General features: G+C 33.6%; 1 protein-coding gene across 2 annotated transcripts in view; it reads right to left on the bottom strand.

Annotated features, from left to right (window-relative positions):
- Positions 1–20,329, bottom strand: part of Xpc (DNA repair protein complementing XP-C cells homolog) — a 201,824-nt gene that overhangs the window by 108,982 nt on the left and 72,513 nt on the right. For both annotated transcript variants that reach the window (XM_072529819.1, XM_072529820.1), the window contains exon 4: positions 14,969–15,194. In XM_072529819.1, the coding sequence (XP_072385920.1) occupies positions 14,969–15,194 (226 nt within the window). The remainder of the gene's footprint in view (positions 1–14,968; positions 15,195–20,329) is intronic.

Below are 20,329 nucleotides of genomic sequence, written 5' to 3'. Positions count from 1 at the left end.
GAAAATTTTCGTAATTTTTTGAGGTAAAATCTAATTTGTAGAATCCTTTCAATTTTCTGTAAGTTATACCATGATTTTTTTCCAAAAATTTTCAAACGATTTTTCCGATAAGAAAAAAAAATTTAGAAAAACTTCGTCATTTTTCTCACTCTCATTGATGTTATCACATTCATCATCTTCGTCACTTTCACTTTCAATAATATCACATTCATTATCTGCTTCATTTTCAATCACTACTTCTCGAACTGATTCTGGCATCTGAGGTCCACTAAACCATTTGAATTTATATGTTTCATCTTCAAACTCCCAACCATGTTCTTCAACAATCAATTCTGTTGGTACTTTTTTATGAGCATTTGTCCAAATATTTGAAATATAATGAGCTCGCAGTAGATGTTGGTGTAATTCATCTTGACATGGTGGTAAGCTTGAAGCATCGAAATTTTTTAGTTTTTTTTTTTTTGCTCGTTCACATCATGCAACTTATACTGCCGGTTAAATAGTAAAAATCTGACATCGTTTACTTTTCTTTTTGGAATTGTTCTCGTCAGTCCTGTTCCATATAAGTGACTAAGGTTTCAAAAACTTCATTACAATCGAAGTCAGTTTCACCAAGTTGAATAAAAGCATCTTGATACTTATTACATTTAGCGCATGCGTCTAGAATTACTGATCTAAATGAACGCGCATCATTATTATTTTAATATTTTAAAATAATAATGATGCAAAATTAGTGTCCAAACAGCATTTGTAAAATTATAATTGACTAATGAAAAAAAATTCAATCAATTTGAAAGTTAAAAAAAATATTGAAAATATCTACAAAGTAAATTTCAAAACTTAAAAAATTGATAATTCCACTATTAAATTGATTTTTATTAATAATTATTTGTAAAATGTTAAAGGAATTCTACAAATTGAATTTTACCTATTGATAAATAGAAATAATATATTTTGTATTTGATTATTAATGTACTAATAAATCAAATTTTTCTTATATCTGAACAATCATTATTTATGCAATATAAATTTAAAAACCTTTTTATTGCAATAAAAAATAAGTAAAATTACTATTTGTTATACCAAAAATATTTAATAGTTAACATTATAAATTCGGCTCTATCTCTTGGACTATAAGGAAGCGATAAGTGGTTTGACAGCATAATAACTGCTTGTTTAGTCTAGTTTTTCAGTGATTCTAGGCAACCTATTTGGGGGTGGAGTTTTGACTTGTTCTTGAATGAGTTCCGAATCCAGTAGCCCGCTGAAGTATTGGATTTTTATAATATAATTATTTGACCACCTTTTGTTGGCCAACCACCTAGAGCGGAGTTGAGCCGAAATACATTGATTTCGTATGTTCCGTTTTAAATTCGTTCAATCTGTATATATATATATATATATATATATATATATATATATATATATATATATATATATATATATATATATATGTATATATATATATATATATATATATATATATATATATATATATATATATATATATATATATATATATTGGTTTTTATATCGCTACGATGTGAGATCACCCTACTGTGAAAATTACGAGATGATTCTCCTATATATATTTTGTTGCAATTATTACACGGTATAGAATAAACAATATTCGATGACTCCTGTATTGTGAAAGGATCTTTTGTTTTTGTGTACAACTTCGATATCGTTTTCACATTTTTGGTTGTAATTTTTAAATCACGAACATTTTTGAAGATGTTCATTAGCTTCGGTGTCAAAAGTGGAATGTAAGGTAGGCAACCATAAGTTATTTTGGATGGTATCACTGATGTGTTCTGTGTCAATGTCAATTGTCGGACCTCATTGTTATGAACATTTTGGTTGTCAGAAAAATGCGAAGGAAACGGAGAACCGAAAATGAGTTTATTTAACAGCCCTATAGGATAGGAGTTCTCTTGTAATATAGATCTTAGCTTTTTTAATCCCTTGTCTCTGAACTCGATGTGTGACAAGTTAATAACTGATGTGTTAAACACCTTTAACGCCCAATGTGAACACCTAAAGTTTACGGTTGAGAGAGAGGCTGATAATATGATTCCTTTTTTAGACATGCTAATCCATCGTGGCAATGATGGCATGCTAAGGACGGAGTGGTATCGTAAACCTTGTTTTAGTAACCGTTTTATAAACTTTCATTCTCAACATCCATCCAAGATGAAAACAAATTTGGTTTTGGCCCTGAAAACTAGGGTTATCAACTTGTCACACATCGAGTTCAGAGACAAGGGATTAAAAAAAGCTGAGATCTATATTACAAGAGAACTCCTATCCTATAGGGCTGTTAAATAAACTCATTTTCGGTTCTCCGTTTCCTTCGCATTTTTCTGACAACCAAAATTTTCATAACAATGAGGTCCGACAATTGACATTGACACAGAACACATCAGTGATACCATCCAAAATAACTTATGGTTGCCTACCTTACATTCCACTTTTGACACCGAAGCTAATGAACATCTTCAAAAATGTTTCGTGATTTAAAAATTACAACCAAAAATGTGAAAACGATATCGAAGTTGTACACAAAAACAAAAGATCCTTTCACAATACAGGAGTCATCGAATATTGTTTATTCTATACCGTGTAATAATTGCAACAAAATATATATAGGAGAATCATCTCGTAATTTTCACAGTAGGGTGATCTCACATCGTAGCGATATAAAAACCAAAAAAATAAATGCATGTGCATTGACAGAACATGCATTAACGTTGAAACATGAATTTAATTTCGAGGATTCCTGTATTTTGGCAAAGGAAAAGAACCATTCAAAACGTGTTTTCTTGGAAATGTGTTCCATAAAATCAAGTACATCTTGCATCAATAAAAAGTCAGACATAGATAAACTGAGCAACATTTATTGTTACTTACTGGAAAAACATCCAAAATAAAATTAATATCTACCTGTACCCGTACCCACACAAATTACAGTTATATGCATAACATGTTGCATACCATTAAGACAGGTTTAAAAATTAAAATCACCTAAGATGGGCCTCTAGTATTTCTGAAAAAGAAACATGATATTAAATACACCTAATTACTTTTTAATCATAGGATTTTTTCTTTTTGTTCTCTATGTGCCAGAGTTAAAACACACTAGTAAAAGATGACAACAAAATTTTTACTACTTGTACCTAAATTTTAAATAATTTTAAATGTATTTTGTCCACTATTTTATATTTTATGTGTGTTGTTATTAATGTTGAGTGTCTATGCTTTTGTAAATAATCTCAACGACTAGTAAATTGCACTGAAGATTTGTGATATTTTATAAATATTTACACTTTTTTTTCTAATTATAGTGTCTTGAAAAAGGAACAAAACGATTCCGAAAGCTAGACGAAAAGTCATAAGAGTGTTTCATTAACATCCCGGCCAATTTTCTGACTGCAACCCTAATAAACTGTGTTGTTTGTATATATACATATATATATATATATATATATATATATATATATATATATATACAAGGATTTATACAGTTTTCACTGTATTCCTTCACTCAACCGTTTTCTCCAATTTTTCCTGTTTAGCCAGTCCCCTTCCTGTAGGTTTCTTCTACTCATTGCTTCGTCGACTTCATCTCTGAAAGATCTTCGGGGTCTGCCTCTCTTTCTTCTTCCTATCGGGCTCCACTCTGTTATTCTATTTATCCACCGATTTTGGTCTGCTCTTCTGACATGTCCGTACCAGGTTAACCTCTTCTGTTCGATGTAGTCTATTATGTCGGAGTTCATTCCCATTCTCCTCTTAATCTCCATGTTATTTATTATATCTCTTCTTCTTACTCTGCAGCTTCTCCTTAGGAATTCCATCTCTGTTGCTCTTATTTTGTTTTTGGTTTTCTTATTTATTGTCCAATTTTCACACCCATAAGTGAGGATACTTCTTGTCATGGTATTATATATATTTTTTTCTTTATCTTCATGCTGATGTTCTTATCCCATAGTACCGGGTTCAATTTTCTTATGCAGTCTCTTGTTTGTTCTAGTCTATTTTTTATATCTTCCTCCGTTGTTCCTTTGTTTGATATTATGAAGCCTAAATACTTATACTTGTCTGTTTCTTTGATTTGTTTACCTTCGTCTATTTCCAGCTGTTTTATTTCTGTCACTGATCACTATTTGGTCGTCGGCAAAACTTAGGATTTTTTATGAATTAAATAATTATATCAATATCTTACCACATTGCCAAGGAATATGACTACCACGACCAATCCAACGTTCAGAAAAGTTGTATTTAAGTATGTTCTAACTGCCTTCTCTCTAAAATGTGGTGGTGTATCATCTTGCATAAACCACATATTTTGGGTTTTTAGCATTTTACAATAGAGCAAAAGTAATACAATGCCATTATAGAAACTTAAGAAGCGATAGCAAAGGGAAATTGTAAACATGATGACGGCCAACGTCTGAATACGGCAGACGTATAGAAGAAGATGAAATATCTTTTCTCCAATAAGACATTTAGCACCCATAACAAAGCATTTTGTGATGTTACATTATCATGTTTGAGTTGTTTTAATAAGAATAAACTATGAATTATGCTTATCTACAGGTATTCAGTGCTTTACCGCACAAATATCAAACTAAGAATTATTGTGCAGCTGACTTATAAAATGCATTTATCTTGAAAACAGTTGAATTTTCAGGTTACGAACAAGTACAGCTTTTCTTTGTAGAAATAATGTATCTTTAATATTTTTTAACACAAATAGAGCTAACTTAAAGAGCAAAAAAGTTAAGCGCAAGTTTATGCCACACATGTGGCATATGTGGCGCCCTCTATTAGTTACAGTAAAGTAAGTATAAAATTATAATTTATCCTACTCAAAAGCATTCAACTGTAAATTTTTGTCCAAAAATATTTACAAAAGTAAAAGTCATAGCGAAAAATATAACTTTTAATTTCCACTTTAACACCCTGTATCTTTCTTAATATCAACATTTTATTAAAGCAAGTTGGCTTAAATCGTAATATTTTAAAGTGCAGAATCTACGGTTTCTGTTTGTACAATTACTTAAGGACCACCCTGTATATATATATATATATATATATATATATATATATATATATATATATATATATATATATATATATATATATATATATATATATATATATATATATATATATATCCTCTAAAATAACAGCTGAACTGGTAGATGAAAAAGGGGGGTTGAGGTTAATTGGGTATACAGCTGATTAAAAGCCAAGTGTACTCTGTTTAACAATTCATTATATTTCGCCAATTTTCATTGGCATCATCAGATGAGAGCTACAATTATTTAAAACATGGTAAAATACAATTTAATAATAGTTTGTTGTTTATATACTTACTTAATTGAGGTTAATAAATCGCACTGCCATTAACCTCAATTAAGTAAGTATATAAACAACAAACTATTATTAAATTGTATTTTACCATGTTTTAAATAATTGTAGCTCTCATCTGATGATGCCAATGAAAATTGGCGAAATATAATGAATTGTTAAACAGAATACACTTGGCTTTTAATCAGCTGTATACCCAATTAACCTCAACCCCCCTTTTTTATATATATATATATATATATATATATATATATATATATATATATATATATATATATATATATTATATGATGAATATAATATATATGATGAAATGACTTATCTGATATATCGGATAAGTTATTTCGTCAAAAAAAAATCCTATTTAACACCACATAATATGGATCCATTAACAATTTAATAAGACAATAACATAAATTAGAAAGATGCACTCTTGCCACACATGTACATGATAATAATCACACTATGGATTATACAGTATACTCCCTCTATAACGAACACGGTTATTACGAGGTTTCGCTTATAACGAGGTACATTAGATGTCACGTGAAATTTCTATTGAACTATAACCCTCTATAGCGAGGCAAATTTGGTTATAACGAGAGAAAATAAGATTGAAAAACGTGTTTTTTTACGTTTTCGACCCAATCGTGGTTATAAATAAATACCCTTTTAACTGCCCCGCAATAAACTTAACTGCTGCCCGCAATAAACTTCTTTACAATAAATACAACTGTTTCACATCTTTAGAACCATTCCTGTACGAGACGTTGAGTGAAAAGGTCCCTGGCAACATACCCTCTCCATAACAACGTCGGCGGGAAGTTCGAGAGAGCGTAGCTCAGAAAATTGCAGCACACAGTTCGTCTGAGGAAATAGCCGTCCGAAAAACCAACGGAGCCTGGTGGTAGTCGGTAGAGATTAATAGTACGGGGTTTCAGTAGAATATACTGGCCCCGGAAATTGTTCTTTTGCTTGGCAAAATCACCCAGGCGACAAGGCGAGTACGACGAGCTACAAATTCTGTGATAGACGTCCATCGAGGGACCCTTTAGCAGCGTGGTAAACGCTAGGTAAGCATAGCCACTGTCTAATACTACAAGGTGGAGCAAGCCTTTTTCTCGGGGGGTTTTTTACCGCCCCCTGGCTCCGTGAGGCTGCGGAGTCCCTAACGGTCCTACTAAGTAGTTTCCCGCCCCTATTGAAAATGCCTGGTTCAACCAGGTCCGCCTTCTCCACCCGGTCTGTGACTAGATCACAGACCGCGGTACTCGCCGCTAATCCCTATGCCCCTCTTATACAAGACAATGAATCTGTAGATTTCCCGGACCAATCATACAACCCATACTCGTCTGCCCAAGAACTTATAAACCTTCAAACTGAAATTCTAACTCTACAAACTCGCTTCAATATGAAGCGCAGGGAAATAGAGATGAATGATCCAAACCACCCCATGCTTTCAAAAATTGATTCTGATTATCCACCGCTACCCGCTACCCACAGAAAATTATCGATATCGTAAAAACCACAATCAACTAAACAATCCACATCAGTCCCTCAAATCCAAACACACTCAGTCCCAAAAAAGCCCGCAGCCCCTCAAAATAAAGCCTTCTCTACATCCCAAAACCAACCTAGTACCTCCAAAACCCAACACTCCCAACCTGCTCCAACTCAAACGTTCGCCAACGCCACTAAGGCACCTCCATCATCAAGACCTCGAACTAATCCTAACATTACAAATTCCATAAATAATCCTAAAACATTTGAATACCTCCTCAAGGACATTCCACAAGACTTGTGCAATCAGTGCACCTTCTTTCGCATTCTCAACTGCATCCCTTCCACATCTACGCACTTTGCACTCCTTAAACTCTGAAGAAATGCAGTTGAAGATACATAAAGCCACAGGACAAACCCAAATCAAAGTCACTTCTAGAAATCACACTCCCGCAAATCAAGCCCACAAACTATCTATTCCTCATTGTGAACGTATCACATGATTACACTGAGGAAGAAATTAAACAAATTCTCACCGAACAAGAAATTTCTGTCTCCAGATTGTGGAGGGTAAAATCTCTGCAGACTGGAAAAGACACCAGATTAATTAAAGTCCTGACTACCTCTTCAGATAAATACTCACACGTATTAAATTATGGCATTCCCATTGATGGACTCATCCATTACACTGAGCTCCCTCACGGAGCAAACCCCGCAATTCCAACCCCAAAATATTGCAACAAATGCTGCCCAAACGGCCACTCCATCTCAGAATGCCGTCAAAGAACATTTGTCTGTCCGAACTGCGGACAAAATCATAAATCTAGCGAATGTCCAAATCCTACTACACCTAAATGCCCGAACTGCGGAGGTGAACATCATGAAGGGACCTCATAACGTCAATCACGAGCTCAGTGATTGACAAAATCTTTGGCCATACAATAGTATTGTCTGGCCACAATAACAAAGTCGACATAACATTCCACCCCAACTTCTAAACTAATCGTTTATGGATTTCACAATCGATGCAGTAAATTGCCAAGGGATCTCTAAAACGAGACCCCAAATCAAACATATCCTGCAAAATCACAACATCCAAATCCTTGCCATCACTGACACACTTTGTCGAAACACTCCGACTTTTGCAGGATATACAACAATATTTCGAAGCCGCTGTCAGGTTTCCCGTGGGAATTATACCCTCATCAAACACGGACTACCACACTCCCCCCACAAATTTCCGCAAAACATCCCTCCACCCAACGTGGACTTCCTGGCAATTGATCTGCATCTCCCAAACAACCAAACCCTTACGATAATCTCTTACTACAGGCATCAAACGAGCCCGCTTTCTCTAGAACTTTTAGAGTATTTCTCCACTCTAAATAAAGCAATTCTTATGGGCGACCTGAACTGTAGACACACCCAGTTCGGTGATCATATTAGTAATCCTGAAGGCATCAGACTAACTGATATACTTCTAGACCTTCCAATTATAAGAATCACAAACACAGATTACACGTTTTTGAACGCAAATGGGGCATCTATCGTGGACCACATCAGTTACAGTTAGCGTGATGCATAGGTTCGACGATCGGTGCCACATAGGCGATACAATAACGTCCGACCATCTTCCGATATTAGTTAACTCTGATATCATGTCACCTCAAATCCCACCTCCCCGAGACAAATAAGAGATTATCGTCGTGCAAACTGGCCACAATTCCAAAATTTCATAACCAATAATATTCCCGAGTTAGGCGAACTTAATACTAATGAAAGTATTGACCAGAGTGTAATCCAAATTGAAAACCTAATAATCTCAATCACTCAATTCCAATGAAAACCATTCTACCTTTTTCTCCGGCACTTCCACAACACATCATTGCCAAAATACACCAAAAAAGACGGCTTTTACGTCAATACAAAATCAACAGAGACCCCCTTGTCAAAACAGAGTATAACCTGCATCCTACAGGCTCGCCAGTGGGAGGATGCTACCTCGAAGTTGGATTACAGAGATGGGGCTAAATTCTGGAACAAATTCAAAGTCCTAACCAAACAAAAATTATCGCAACCATCTCATCTGTTGATTGACAATCAAATTATTAGTTCTTCTGAACTAAAAGCAGAAGCATTCAAAAACTCACTTCACGAAAACTTTCAAACCCCTGACAACCCTAACTGTGATCGCTTATTCAAACTCGAAACTGAATTCGCAGTAAGAAATACTCTCATGCATCAAACTCCAAACCACGTCCCAATCATGGACCCTATTACTGACAGAGAAACGGAGAGTTATTGCCAAATAGGCAAAAATAATTCTCCTGGACCTGACAATATCAGTAGAAGGTGTCTAAAGCAACTTCCTGAGAGTATAATCCCGCATCTCACAAAAACTATTAATGCATGTCTCAAAAATTACTATTTTCCTACTCCTTGGAAAATAGCAAACACTATCATGATACCCAAAAAGGGTAAACCCCGTATTAATGTGGAATCATATCGACCTATCTCCTTAATAAATTCACTAGGGAAAGTTCTTGAGCTAATCCTAAAAGAGAGGCTCAGTGACTATCTCGACACTCACAATATCATCCCCAAATTTCAGTACGGATTCCAACCAAATAGATCCACAAAAAATGCATTACTAGACTTCACTACTAAAGTCACACAGACAATAAACTGTAACGGTATCGCCATAGCCACTTTTCTTGATGTACAAAAGGCCTTCGATCAAGTTTGGCATGAAGGACTAATTCGGAGGCTAATTGACATCGGGCTACCTCTTATCATTCATTCTTACCTATCGAATAGAACAGTGAGAGTGAGAGTAAGCGATCAAGTTTCCACCCCATTCACTCCCCGAGCGGGAGTACCCCAAGGCTCAGTACTCGCACCCCTGTTGTACATCACATACAACAGTTCTATCCCTATCCAAAACATACCACACACACAAATATACCTCTACGCAGATGACACTTCCATCCTAACAACAGCAGACAGTTACTTCCCCGAGAGAACCTTTAGAAGAGCACAAACTCTTTTAAACGGTGTCGAAGAATGGTGTAATAAGTGGAGAGTTACGCTAAACGCTGCCAAAACGGAAAATTATTGTGTTTCGCAGCCCAAAAACATCTATTGGCATAATTCGCAATCGCGTTGACCAAAGGCCCCTGTATTTGATGGGAGAAAGACTCGTTACTAGCCCGACAGCTTCCTATTTGGGTGTTTTACTTACTAAAACACTTAACTGGGAACCTGATCTAAAGGCAACTTTAGATAGGGTCAGGAACCGAGCCCGACTCCTAGTACCACTATCAGGGACGTTTGGCAAAACAAACAACAAAACTCTCACACATACTTACAAAACATTCATTCGACCCGTTATTGAGTATAAGTCAAGCTTATATTGCCTTCTTAAGGGTTATCAAAAGAGAAGACTGTCTGCTGCGGAGCGAAACATTTTGCGTAGAACGTGCTGAAAACGTTGGTACTTCCCCTCCCGTGAAATCCATCAAACAGCGAACACCACCCCCATCATCGAGAGAATAAAAACTCTCGACAGGAACTTTACTCTCAAAACTATCAACGGCCCCTTATCTATCACTCAAAACACCCTAAAAAGTTCCTGTTCTTTTCGCGGTCACGTATCCACCCGGAAGCCCAAAAACCAACACCTTCATCCACAGTCTATTCTAATGCAGGCTTGCATTGACGAACTTCCGGATGAATACGCTGACATCCTGGAGGCCACCCCATTAGCCTATCGCTCCCAAACCTAACTTATCAAATCCTTTTCCCTACCCCGGACAGGGGGAGATTGGTTTTTTGCGGTTTCCCAATCTCACTACTCAATGATACCTGTCCGTCCCTGAGAAAATAGCCGCAACTATTTTCTCAACTGAATCGACAGCTGCTGAAGCCGTCTATCGAACTCCGACGAGGCCTGGCCGTTAGCGTGAGCAACCAATATCAGAATTATAGTGCAATACACTAGTTCTGAAGTCGATTGCAAAAGCATAAACGGCTGCAGGAACAATGGTTACTAGAGAACACGGTTCTAGTTTCTGTCGATTCAGATTCGCACACATGCATACTAAGCACAAATTCACATAACACACACTCACACAAATCTAACAGTGAAAGGGACACTCTTTCTGCTACCGAAACATCCTCATCACCGGGACCTCCGACAATCTGCAGCCTCCGTTACTTTACACGAAGTCTGTGGATGGCCGGAGAAAATCTAGGTGATTCGACGGACTCAGTAACATCGAAATGGTAGCGGCCGTCACTGTTTGATTTACAAACACATTCACACAGAGCAAAATGCGACAGGTCAACTCTCGAAAGCCGAGGCGCCTCCACTCACGAGCACACTCGATCACAGAATTACAGTGCAATACACTGGTTTTGGGGCCGAGTTAAGCTCGAGACTGCACAGGACCAATGGTCACTAGAGACCTGGCCTAGTCGCATCTAGCTCGAAAACCAACATATTCAATCTGGAAAGAACATCAATCCAGACAAACCCTTTCGCCCCTGGCTCACTGGCTGACAATAGCGACGACAAACCCACAGAAAAAGAAGAAGAAAAGAAAAAGAAAAACACCGGCGGTTTTTGGGACTGTTTGCTGAGTACACCATTAAAAATCAAATTCAAACTCAAGCCTGAAGAGGGTCAACCAACCCTAAACGGGAACAACAAACATTCTCTCCTATCGAAATAAAAATCCCCATCCTATCTTATCGAGAATGAACATTGGATGATGATGATGATCTTTAGAAAATATTATAGATAGAATAATACTGGACAATTTAAAGCAGTTAAAAATGACAGACTTCTTTCAATTGTAGAAGCAATATTTTATGTTATCCTTCAAAATACGCTTTATATATTATGCAGTTGGACAAAAATGTAAGTACAGATTTTTTGTTTTAACGAATATCATTGACAATAAACTTTTTGTTTTAACCTATTTCATTGACTATAAAAGCAAACAACTTTTTTTCAAAAACGCCATTCAAACAATATTTATTAGCATCTTATATTGCTCCGAATGGCTTCACTATAGGAAGTTAATGTTTTAGAAAACTACATATTCATATGTATGTGCAGTATTATTGTTGTCTGATATAACGAGATCGGCTTACAACGAGGTAATTAGTCTGCCATTTCAGTTCTCGTTATAGAGGGAGTCTACTGTAGTTCCTTCAAAGTTTTAGGTATTTACTAGCCTTGGACAAGAATAGAATCAGAGTTAAAAGATGTTCCTAAGATATGGCGCTTGATTTATTAATAATGTTGATTGCTGATAAACTTGTAACATTTTTTTATATAATTAATATATTAAATTAATTTTAATTCCTTTTACCCATGTGGATGATACGCTGATGGTCGTGTTTACGATCAGAAATTTTTATTGGGAAACTACCGAAATATGACTGAAGAATCTACCTACGTAATTATTTAAAGACGCCGGTTTGGCTAATCCTTAGTTAATCCTTTTCCGGGTTCTTTTTCATAAATTCGGTAATTGTCGTCGAACGCCCGTTGTAATGTTTTTCGGGAAAAACCTAATCTAGGAGATTTTATATTTCATCACGTTTGTAGCTAGAAGGGTACCGTTATGTTCGATGTTAGAACTTTTTACCTTCTCAGAAATACATACATCTGGCCTATGATTTTTGAGTGGGAGATATCCCTTCTTCCTTTTTTTGTAGTTGGGTAAATTTTTGCAAGAAAGTTTTACTTCTCGGTGGGCACTCGTAGAGAAAACAAGTTACTTTTGGTGGGACAGTCCTGGCGTAAGGACTAGATCTTACTGTACCTCTATTATCGTACCGTTCTCTGTGCATTTTCTTTATAAGTGTTTATACACTTGTTTATTTGAGTTTTTTTTATACTATATTAGATTAAATATAGTTCTAAAGTACCTTTAATGTTAATTAAATTCAGTGTTTAATACAAGTATAGTATTAACTTCAGTGAATTACTGCAGCAGTCGTCAGGAAATACCGTAAGTTACTATAATCTATAGAAGTTTTGTTATCTTTTGTGTTTGTTATAATTTGTATTCAATTTTTTTTTTGCTGTAATATCTCGAGACACGCCAAAACTTTATTTGTGCATGAGTGTATTATATATCTTTGTAAAGGTATTTTCTAATTATATTTCTGCTTATTTTTATATGTATACCACCATTTCATAGTTGTTGGTGTATTTTTATTACTTGTGTTGCATTCAGCAGCGTCATAATTTGGTTGTTGAATATATTGTTATTGTTTTATGTATGTATTTTATTTGTCGACTCCTAACAAAGTTCCCTGATATATTTGCTTTTTGCCTTTAAATATAACTATACCTTTGACCAGTAGAAAGATTAGGCTGATTAAGTTTCGTAGGTAAGTAAGTGTAATACCTTATATATTTATTTTTTGTTTATGTAGAGTGTTGACCAAATTTATTCAATAACTAACTGTTGATATATTTCTTGGGTTTGATCTCTGAACCTAAATATCTTTCCTTATCTCTTTTCTTTTCTAAGGTTTCTTAATTTTCTCCTTAAACCCCAAACAACTAAGTGGCGCCATGTTCCCTATCTTATCTTATCTTTGGTAATTTTACCCATATATCTTTTTGTTTATTTCTGTATCTTTTCCAATATCTCATCGTATCTTTTTTTATTTCGTCCGTTGGACCCATTCCTGGTTCCAAAAGCTAGTTTCGAACCCACGACTCGCTCTCCACCAACCATCTGGCTGCCGTCCGCAGTGTCTCCATTGGTGACCTTTCTAGCACCATCCAAAAAAGGTTTCCGAGGTTACAAACTACTTGACTGAATAACTTAATATGATAATGACCAATATAATTTTACTAACTACCTATTTATATAAAACAAATAGGTAGTTAAATCAAATAAATGTCTAACCTTACTTTCAATTCATAAATAATTAATTAAAATTTTTTATTTATTTTAACAAACAATATTTTAATCTACACACTTTAATTTAGATTGTACTCGTAGAGTATGTGTAATTTTTGTACCTTACTTTTAGTTTCTATTTATTATTGTTATGTATAACTGTTTTAAATTCAACATCTTGACAAACATCCTCACTTAGTGAGTATAAAAATAAATAAAAAAAAGTAATTCATCATATGTAAGGGATACATAATAACCGTCATTGTAGCTTTCTCTAATAATATCTATGAAAATAGGCGAAATATATTGGATAATGTAAAAAGAGTACTCGTAAACTTTGTCTATCAGCTGTTTACCAAATTATTTCCTCCCTTTGAATTTCAGTTTGATTATATTCAATTCAATTTGATTGATTTGCGCTTCTTGCTGTTGCTTAAAATTAACTGCATCAGCAAGAAGCGCTACTATCTGACTTGACAACGACAAGTGCGACCTTGTCGAAAAGTCATCAAAATAATGGTATTTATCAAAACCAAAATTATTCAACGCGGATTATATATATGTATGTATTTTCGGAATAAAAGGTTATTCCTATTATCGTCCGATAGCTTCCAGTAAGCTTGGATTCGAAGTTCACGTAATTCGCCATCGAAGATAAGTCTCCCGACGTCTTGTTATTTCATATTCGTTTATATACAGTGAGAAGATAAAGTCTTACCCTCCTCTTTCAATTTGTTTAGTTTTAAGACAAAACAAAATTGCCCCGACACGTCAATTTTTAAAATTGTTCTAATATCTAACAGTACTAAAGTTTCCGAATTTGAATGAACCTCCATCAGGCGTCAGCCACGTCCTCAATTTTTTTTAAATAGCAAAAGGGGTCATGTTACACTTTATTTGAAAGGTTATCCAAATTCAATTTCAAGAATGTAATATTATACTAATAATTTTTGTTTATTTATTAACTGATACTAAAGATTAACCTGCCTTTTTTCTTCTCCATTAACGATAATCAACCTTTAAAAAACAATTTGGACTATTTTTATCTGTACTATTTAACATTATGCACTTGATATAATATTTGTTTATTAAAAAATATATCACAATATTGAGAAGCATACATTCACCCACTCGCAAAATATCTTATGAAAAGACAATCTTACCTTATCATACTTGGGTCGAGCCTTGACAATCTTATATGGTTTTTCACCAGATTTAACAACTTTAGCATCCTTCAGCCAAATTTCCCTCGATTTGCAAACATAGACGCTATTTCTTGGGTATACTGGTTCGCCTCGTATATAGCCCAAAGGAACTTGATCAGGTGGATAAATTGCTTCAAATTTCAAAATATGTCTTTGTAACGCATATAGGGGATGATTTTTATACCTGTAATTTACCAATATATATATATATATATATATATATATATATATATATATATATATATATATATATATATATATATATATATATACATATATATATATATATATTTATATATATATATATTTATATTTATATATATATATATATATACATATATATATATTTATATATATATATTTATATTTATATATATATATATATATATATATATATATATATATATATATATATATATATATATATATATATATCTTTAAGGTATATGACCGTTTAATTTAATATAAAAAAATGTGCACTCGTAAGTGAATGGGATGTTATCGGTCTGGAGATAAAAAAGACAAGAGTTGTGCTACTTTATCTATTTATTGAAGACGTTTCGCCTATTGTTCAATAAGCATCATCAGTTCATCTAAAAGAGTGTTATTAGCGATACATCTAATATGAAAAAACAATTAAGTAAATGATCTTACCTTTAAAAGATCTGTAGCATTACAATGTTGTTATTGCAAAGCATTACAAATTAGTTAAATTGGGAATCTTCCAGCGTTCTGTGTTTCTATATTTTTTGCTGTTATATTTATTATATTAATTTTTTGATGTTTCTTTGCAGTAACAACATTGTAATGCTACAGATCTTTTAAAGGTAAGATCATTTACTTAATTGTTTTTTCATAGTAGATGTATCGCTAATAACACTCTTTTAGATGAACTGATGATGCTTATTGAACAATAGGCGAAACGTCTTCAATAAATAGATAAAGTAGCACAACTCTTGTCTTTTTTATCTCCAGACCGATAACATCCCATTCACTTACGAGTGCACATTTTTATATATATATATATATATATATATATATATATATATATATATATATATATATATATATATATATATATATATATATATAACGAATTTGTCCTCCTAGGCCATATATTTGGCCATTTAATTTAATAAAGCGATAGCAGCTTTCGCTAAAAGATTTTATCTTTTACACATTTCGCATAGCGCAAAGGATACAGAAAACGATATTATCATATCGTTTTCGTTCACGGCCGCCAAAGCAGGTGGCGCCTTTGTAAGCTAACTACTGTTGTAGTGAAGATTTGGGAAACATTCGTTGGACTTTCCGAGTTTGAATTTGTATCAGCCCAAGTGTCTGATGAGGCTGGGATAGGCCGAAATGATCATAACACTTTATTGATACCGATTCGAGCACGGGAAGTTTAACGAATTTGTCCTCCTAGGCCATATATTTGGCTATTTAATATAATATATATATATATATATATATATATATATATATATATATATATATATATATATATATATTTATATATATATATACATCCTACTATCATTTTCGCATCGATACATTATGCTTTTACCATCAATTTAGCATCGTCTTGCAAAGTAGCATCTGTATATCGACGCTACTTTACAAGGCCTTAATAACTGTTTTCCCGTACTTGTTACAAGAATTTTAACCATCTCATTGATTAGAGTTTTGATACCGTGTTGGTATTTTAAAATATCCGCTTTCTCTTTTTATCCCTTACTGAGTTATATAAGTTTATTCCAGAAAATGTTTGAGTCTAAAATGATGGTACAGTGAAAATATTATATATATTTAGTTCAGGGTTTTACCGTTTACTCGCTGCCATTATATACATGAAAATGTATATCCCACTTTCATTATCAATCATTTTAGCATCAGAAATTTGGCATCGCTGTTGAATATAATATTACCCACAACGGAATAGTAAATTTAAGAATATATATATATATATTTTTCATCCACAAATCATTCTGGCATCATGTTTGGTTAAAAGTAACGGGTTATGATATATTGCAACTACCTATTGCATCTTCGCTCCAATTCGTCCAGTCGCGACGTACAGCCCCTCAAATGATAGGATTTAACCAATAAAATACAATAAGACAGAAAAATCAAATATAGCAGCACGTCAAAAAGGCCTTTATTATATATCTTCGTTTCTATAAGTCCAATCGTGATGTACAGTATCTCAAATGACAGGATTTAACCAATTGAAAACAATGAAATAAAAAAATTAAATACAGCAACATGTCCAAAGGGCCGTAGTCAAGTATCTTCGGTCCTTTTAGTCCAATATGACGTGTAGTACCTCTAATGATAGGATTTAACATAAATAATACAATGGGATAGAAAAATCAAATGCAGAACAATGTCAAAAGGGCCTTAGTTGTGTATCTTTAGTTCTATTAGTCCAATCATGACGTGCAGTACCTCAAATGAAAGGATTTGACAAATAAAATACAATGAGGTATAAAAATTAAATGGAGTAGCATGTGAAAATGGCCTTAGTTATGTATCTTCGGTCCTATTAGTCCAATCGTGACGTACGATACCTCAAATGATAGCACTTAACCAATAGAATACAATGACATAGAAATCAAATACAGCATCACGTCAAAAGGGCCTTAGTTACGTATCTTCGTTTTTAGTGGCCCAATCGTGACGTACAGTACCTCAAATGATAGGATTTAACCAATCGAATACAATAAGATAGAAAAATAAAATACATCAGCTTGTCAAAAGGGCCTTAGTTATGTATCTGCGGTCCTATTAGTCCAATCGTGACGTTTCGTACCTCAAATGATAGAATTTAACTAATAGAATACAATGAGATATAAAAATTAAATAGAGTAGCCTGGCAAAAGGGCCTTAGTTATGTATCTTCGATCCTATTAGTCCAATCGTGACGTACAGTACCTCAAATGGTACCATTTAACCAATAGAATACTACGACGTAGAAATCAAATACATTAACACCAAAAGGACCTTAGGTATATATCTTTGCTCCTATATATGTTATGTCAAAAGAGCCTTAGTTGCGTATCTCCGGTCCTATAGGTCTAATCATGACATATGCAGCCTAAAATGATAGGATTTAACGGAGATAATACGATGATGGAGAGAAATTAAACATGGCGGCATCTAATAACACCTTAAACTGGCAGCAATAAAACGAATTAACGCACAGAAGTGTGTGGCATATTACGTGGCAGGATTATTAGCGAATACCATATTATTACGTCATACATCTCTTTGCATACGTCGACTTTTAGTTAACTACTTAGTATGTATTCAGTACTTTGCTTTACGGTTGTTGAGGCATGGACTCTTAAACAGAAGAATGTTAAAAATCTTGAAAGCTTTGAGATGTGGTGCTACCGCCGTATACTAAAAATAAGTTGGGTGGATAAAATTAAAAATGAAGAGGTAATACGCAGAATAAATAACGATCCAGAAGTTATACTGAATATAAAAAAGAGAAAACTTGAATAGTTTGGCCACCTGATGAGAGGACAAAAGTACACATTCCTACAAAATATAATGCAAGGAAAAATCCAAGGACGCAGAAATCCAGGCCGTAGAAGAATGTCCTGGATGAGAAATTTAAGAGAGTGGTTTGGCTATACCACTAAAGAATTATTCAAAACAGCAGTAAATAAAATTAGAATCGCCCTAATGATATCTAATCTCCGATAGGAGAGGTTCTCAAAGAAGAAGATAGACAGATATCTTTATCGCGTTTCCTTTTTTTATGGATGAATATGCTGCCGTTTTCATCTTACGTCACTCTTTCAAGGACGATAGAAAAGTTAAAAAAGTTAAAACATACTCTGAAGAATATGATGGCAAAACTGAAATTAAGCACATTAAAAAACAATTTTACTTATACAGGAACTATTATTGAGTAAAAACGTATTGTACCTCAAGTGGCCTTATAGTATTGGAAGTCGTAAGTTGATAGTTTCTAGTAGAACGTTTTTATTGTTAATTACCTCCGTAAAAGTGAGTTATAGTATTTATAAAAAGATGGATGTAAATAATATGCCTTCGACATGCTGAATTATAATCATTGTTAGAAGCATCTGGCGAGGACGATGTAGATTAAATGAATGGTAGAAGTGACTCTGATTGACTCTGACGAAATATTTGCACAAAGTCGTTCAGAAAAATCGAGGATTGCGTTTTGGAAAGAGACAACACAAACAGAATTTAAGACTTTTCTCGGACTTATGTTCCATATGGGGACAATTAAGATGAACCGTCTGAATGACTACTGGAAAAGTATGGGTAACTTCTATAATAGTGTTGACTTGACTAGATAATTGCTCACAGCCCATATTAAGAAATAAACGAATAGACAATCCTCACTTGTCAAAGAAACTGAAAAAACGTGAAGTGGTCTAAAAACTAAAAAGTCCCCTATTCAAACTGGTTTTTAATAAAAAATTTAATAATATGTTAAAGTTTTTTTAATATACCCTAAAACTGAAAGCGCAAAGAATCGATTGCAAGTTGCAAAATACTTGTAGATTCATACTGTTTGGACAAGTACAGTTGTTTAAATAATCGCTTTCTGTCATAAACAAATTGAATAAATTGTAAAATATTTTTTGATCTGCTTGATATTTAGCACACTTTAATAACTCATCAATTGCCATAATTTCAAGTAGCTATATTTCCTGTCGTTAGGCAAAAAACAAAGTTATTAACATTTATAAATTACTACAAACATAATATCTTAGAGTTTACGGTTTTTTGGAATTATATCAATTATTTATGTATTTAAATTTGGTATTTCTCTACATAAAAAACTTTTTATGGTCTACAACTTTTATTTGAATTATTTTTCTTTATAATGTATACAAAACGTTTTATAAGCAAAAAATCATTTTTTTTGCCTTTTAAGATTGTTTAAAAAAACAAAGCAAAATCAACTGTACGTCTTTACGAATTTTTCGTCAGCTTCCTCTCATACTATTTAGAATTTAAATTTCTGTATAAGATTTTTTTAAACTATTTAGCGAGGTTCCGTGAACTACTTTCTTATGGCATGGTCAAAGTCAAATATTATTTTTTTATGTGATTAAGCCACAATTATGGGTCGTTATTGAGATGAAAATTACATTTTTAATTAACTAATATTTAACGTTTTGATTTCCACTATTATTTTACAATAACTTTGTTTATTGTACTAATTATGTAAACATGTGTATGCACATTTTGTACAGAAAAACGTTTTTTGAGAACGATTTCCGGAATAGAAATCAAAATTTCAAACATTAACACAATCACAACCAA

This window comes from Diabrotica undecimpunctata, chromosome 4, assembly GCF_040954645.1.
Source record: "Diabrotica undecimpunctata isolate CICGRU chromosome 4, icDiaUnde3, whole genome shotgun sequence".
Lineage (NCBI taxonomy): Eukaryota > Metazoa > Arthropoda > Insecta > Coleoptera > Chrysomelidae > Diabrotica > Diabrotica undecimpunctata.
Note: the sequence above shows the minus strand (reverse complement) of the source record. Positions and strands in the feature narration are given on the sequence as shown.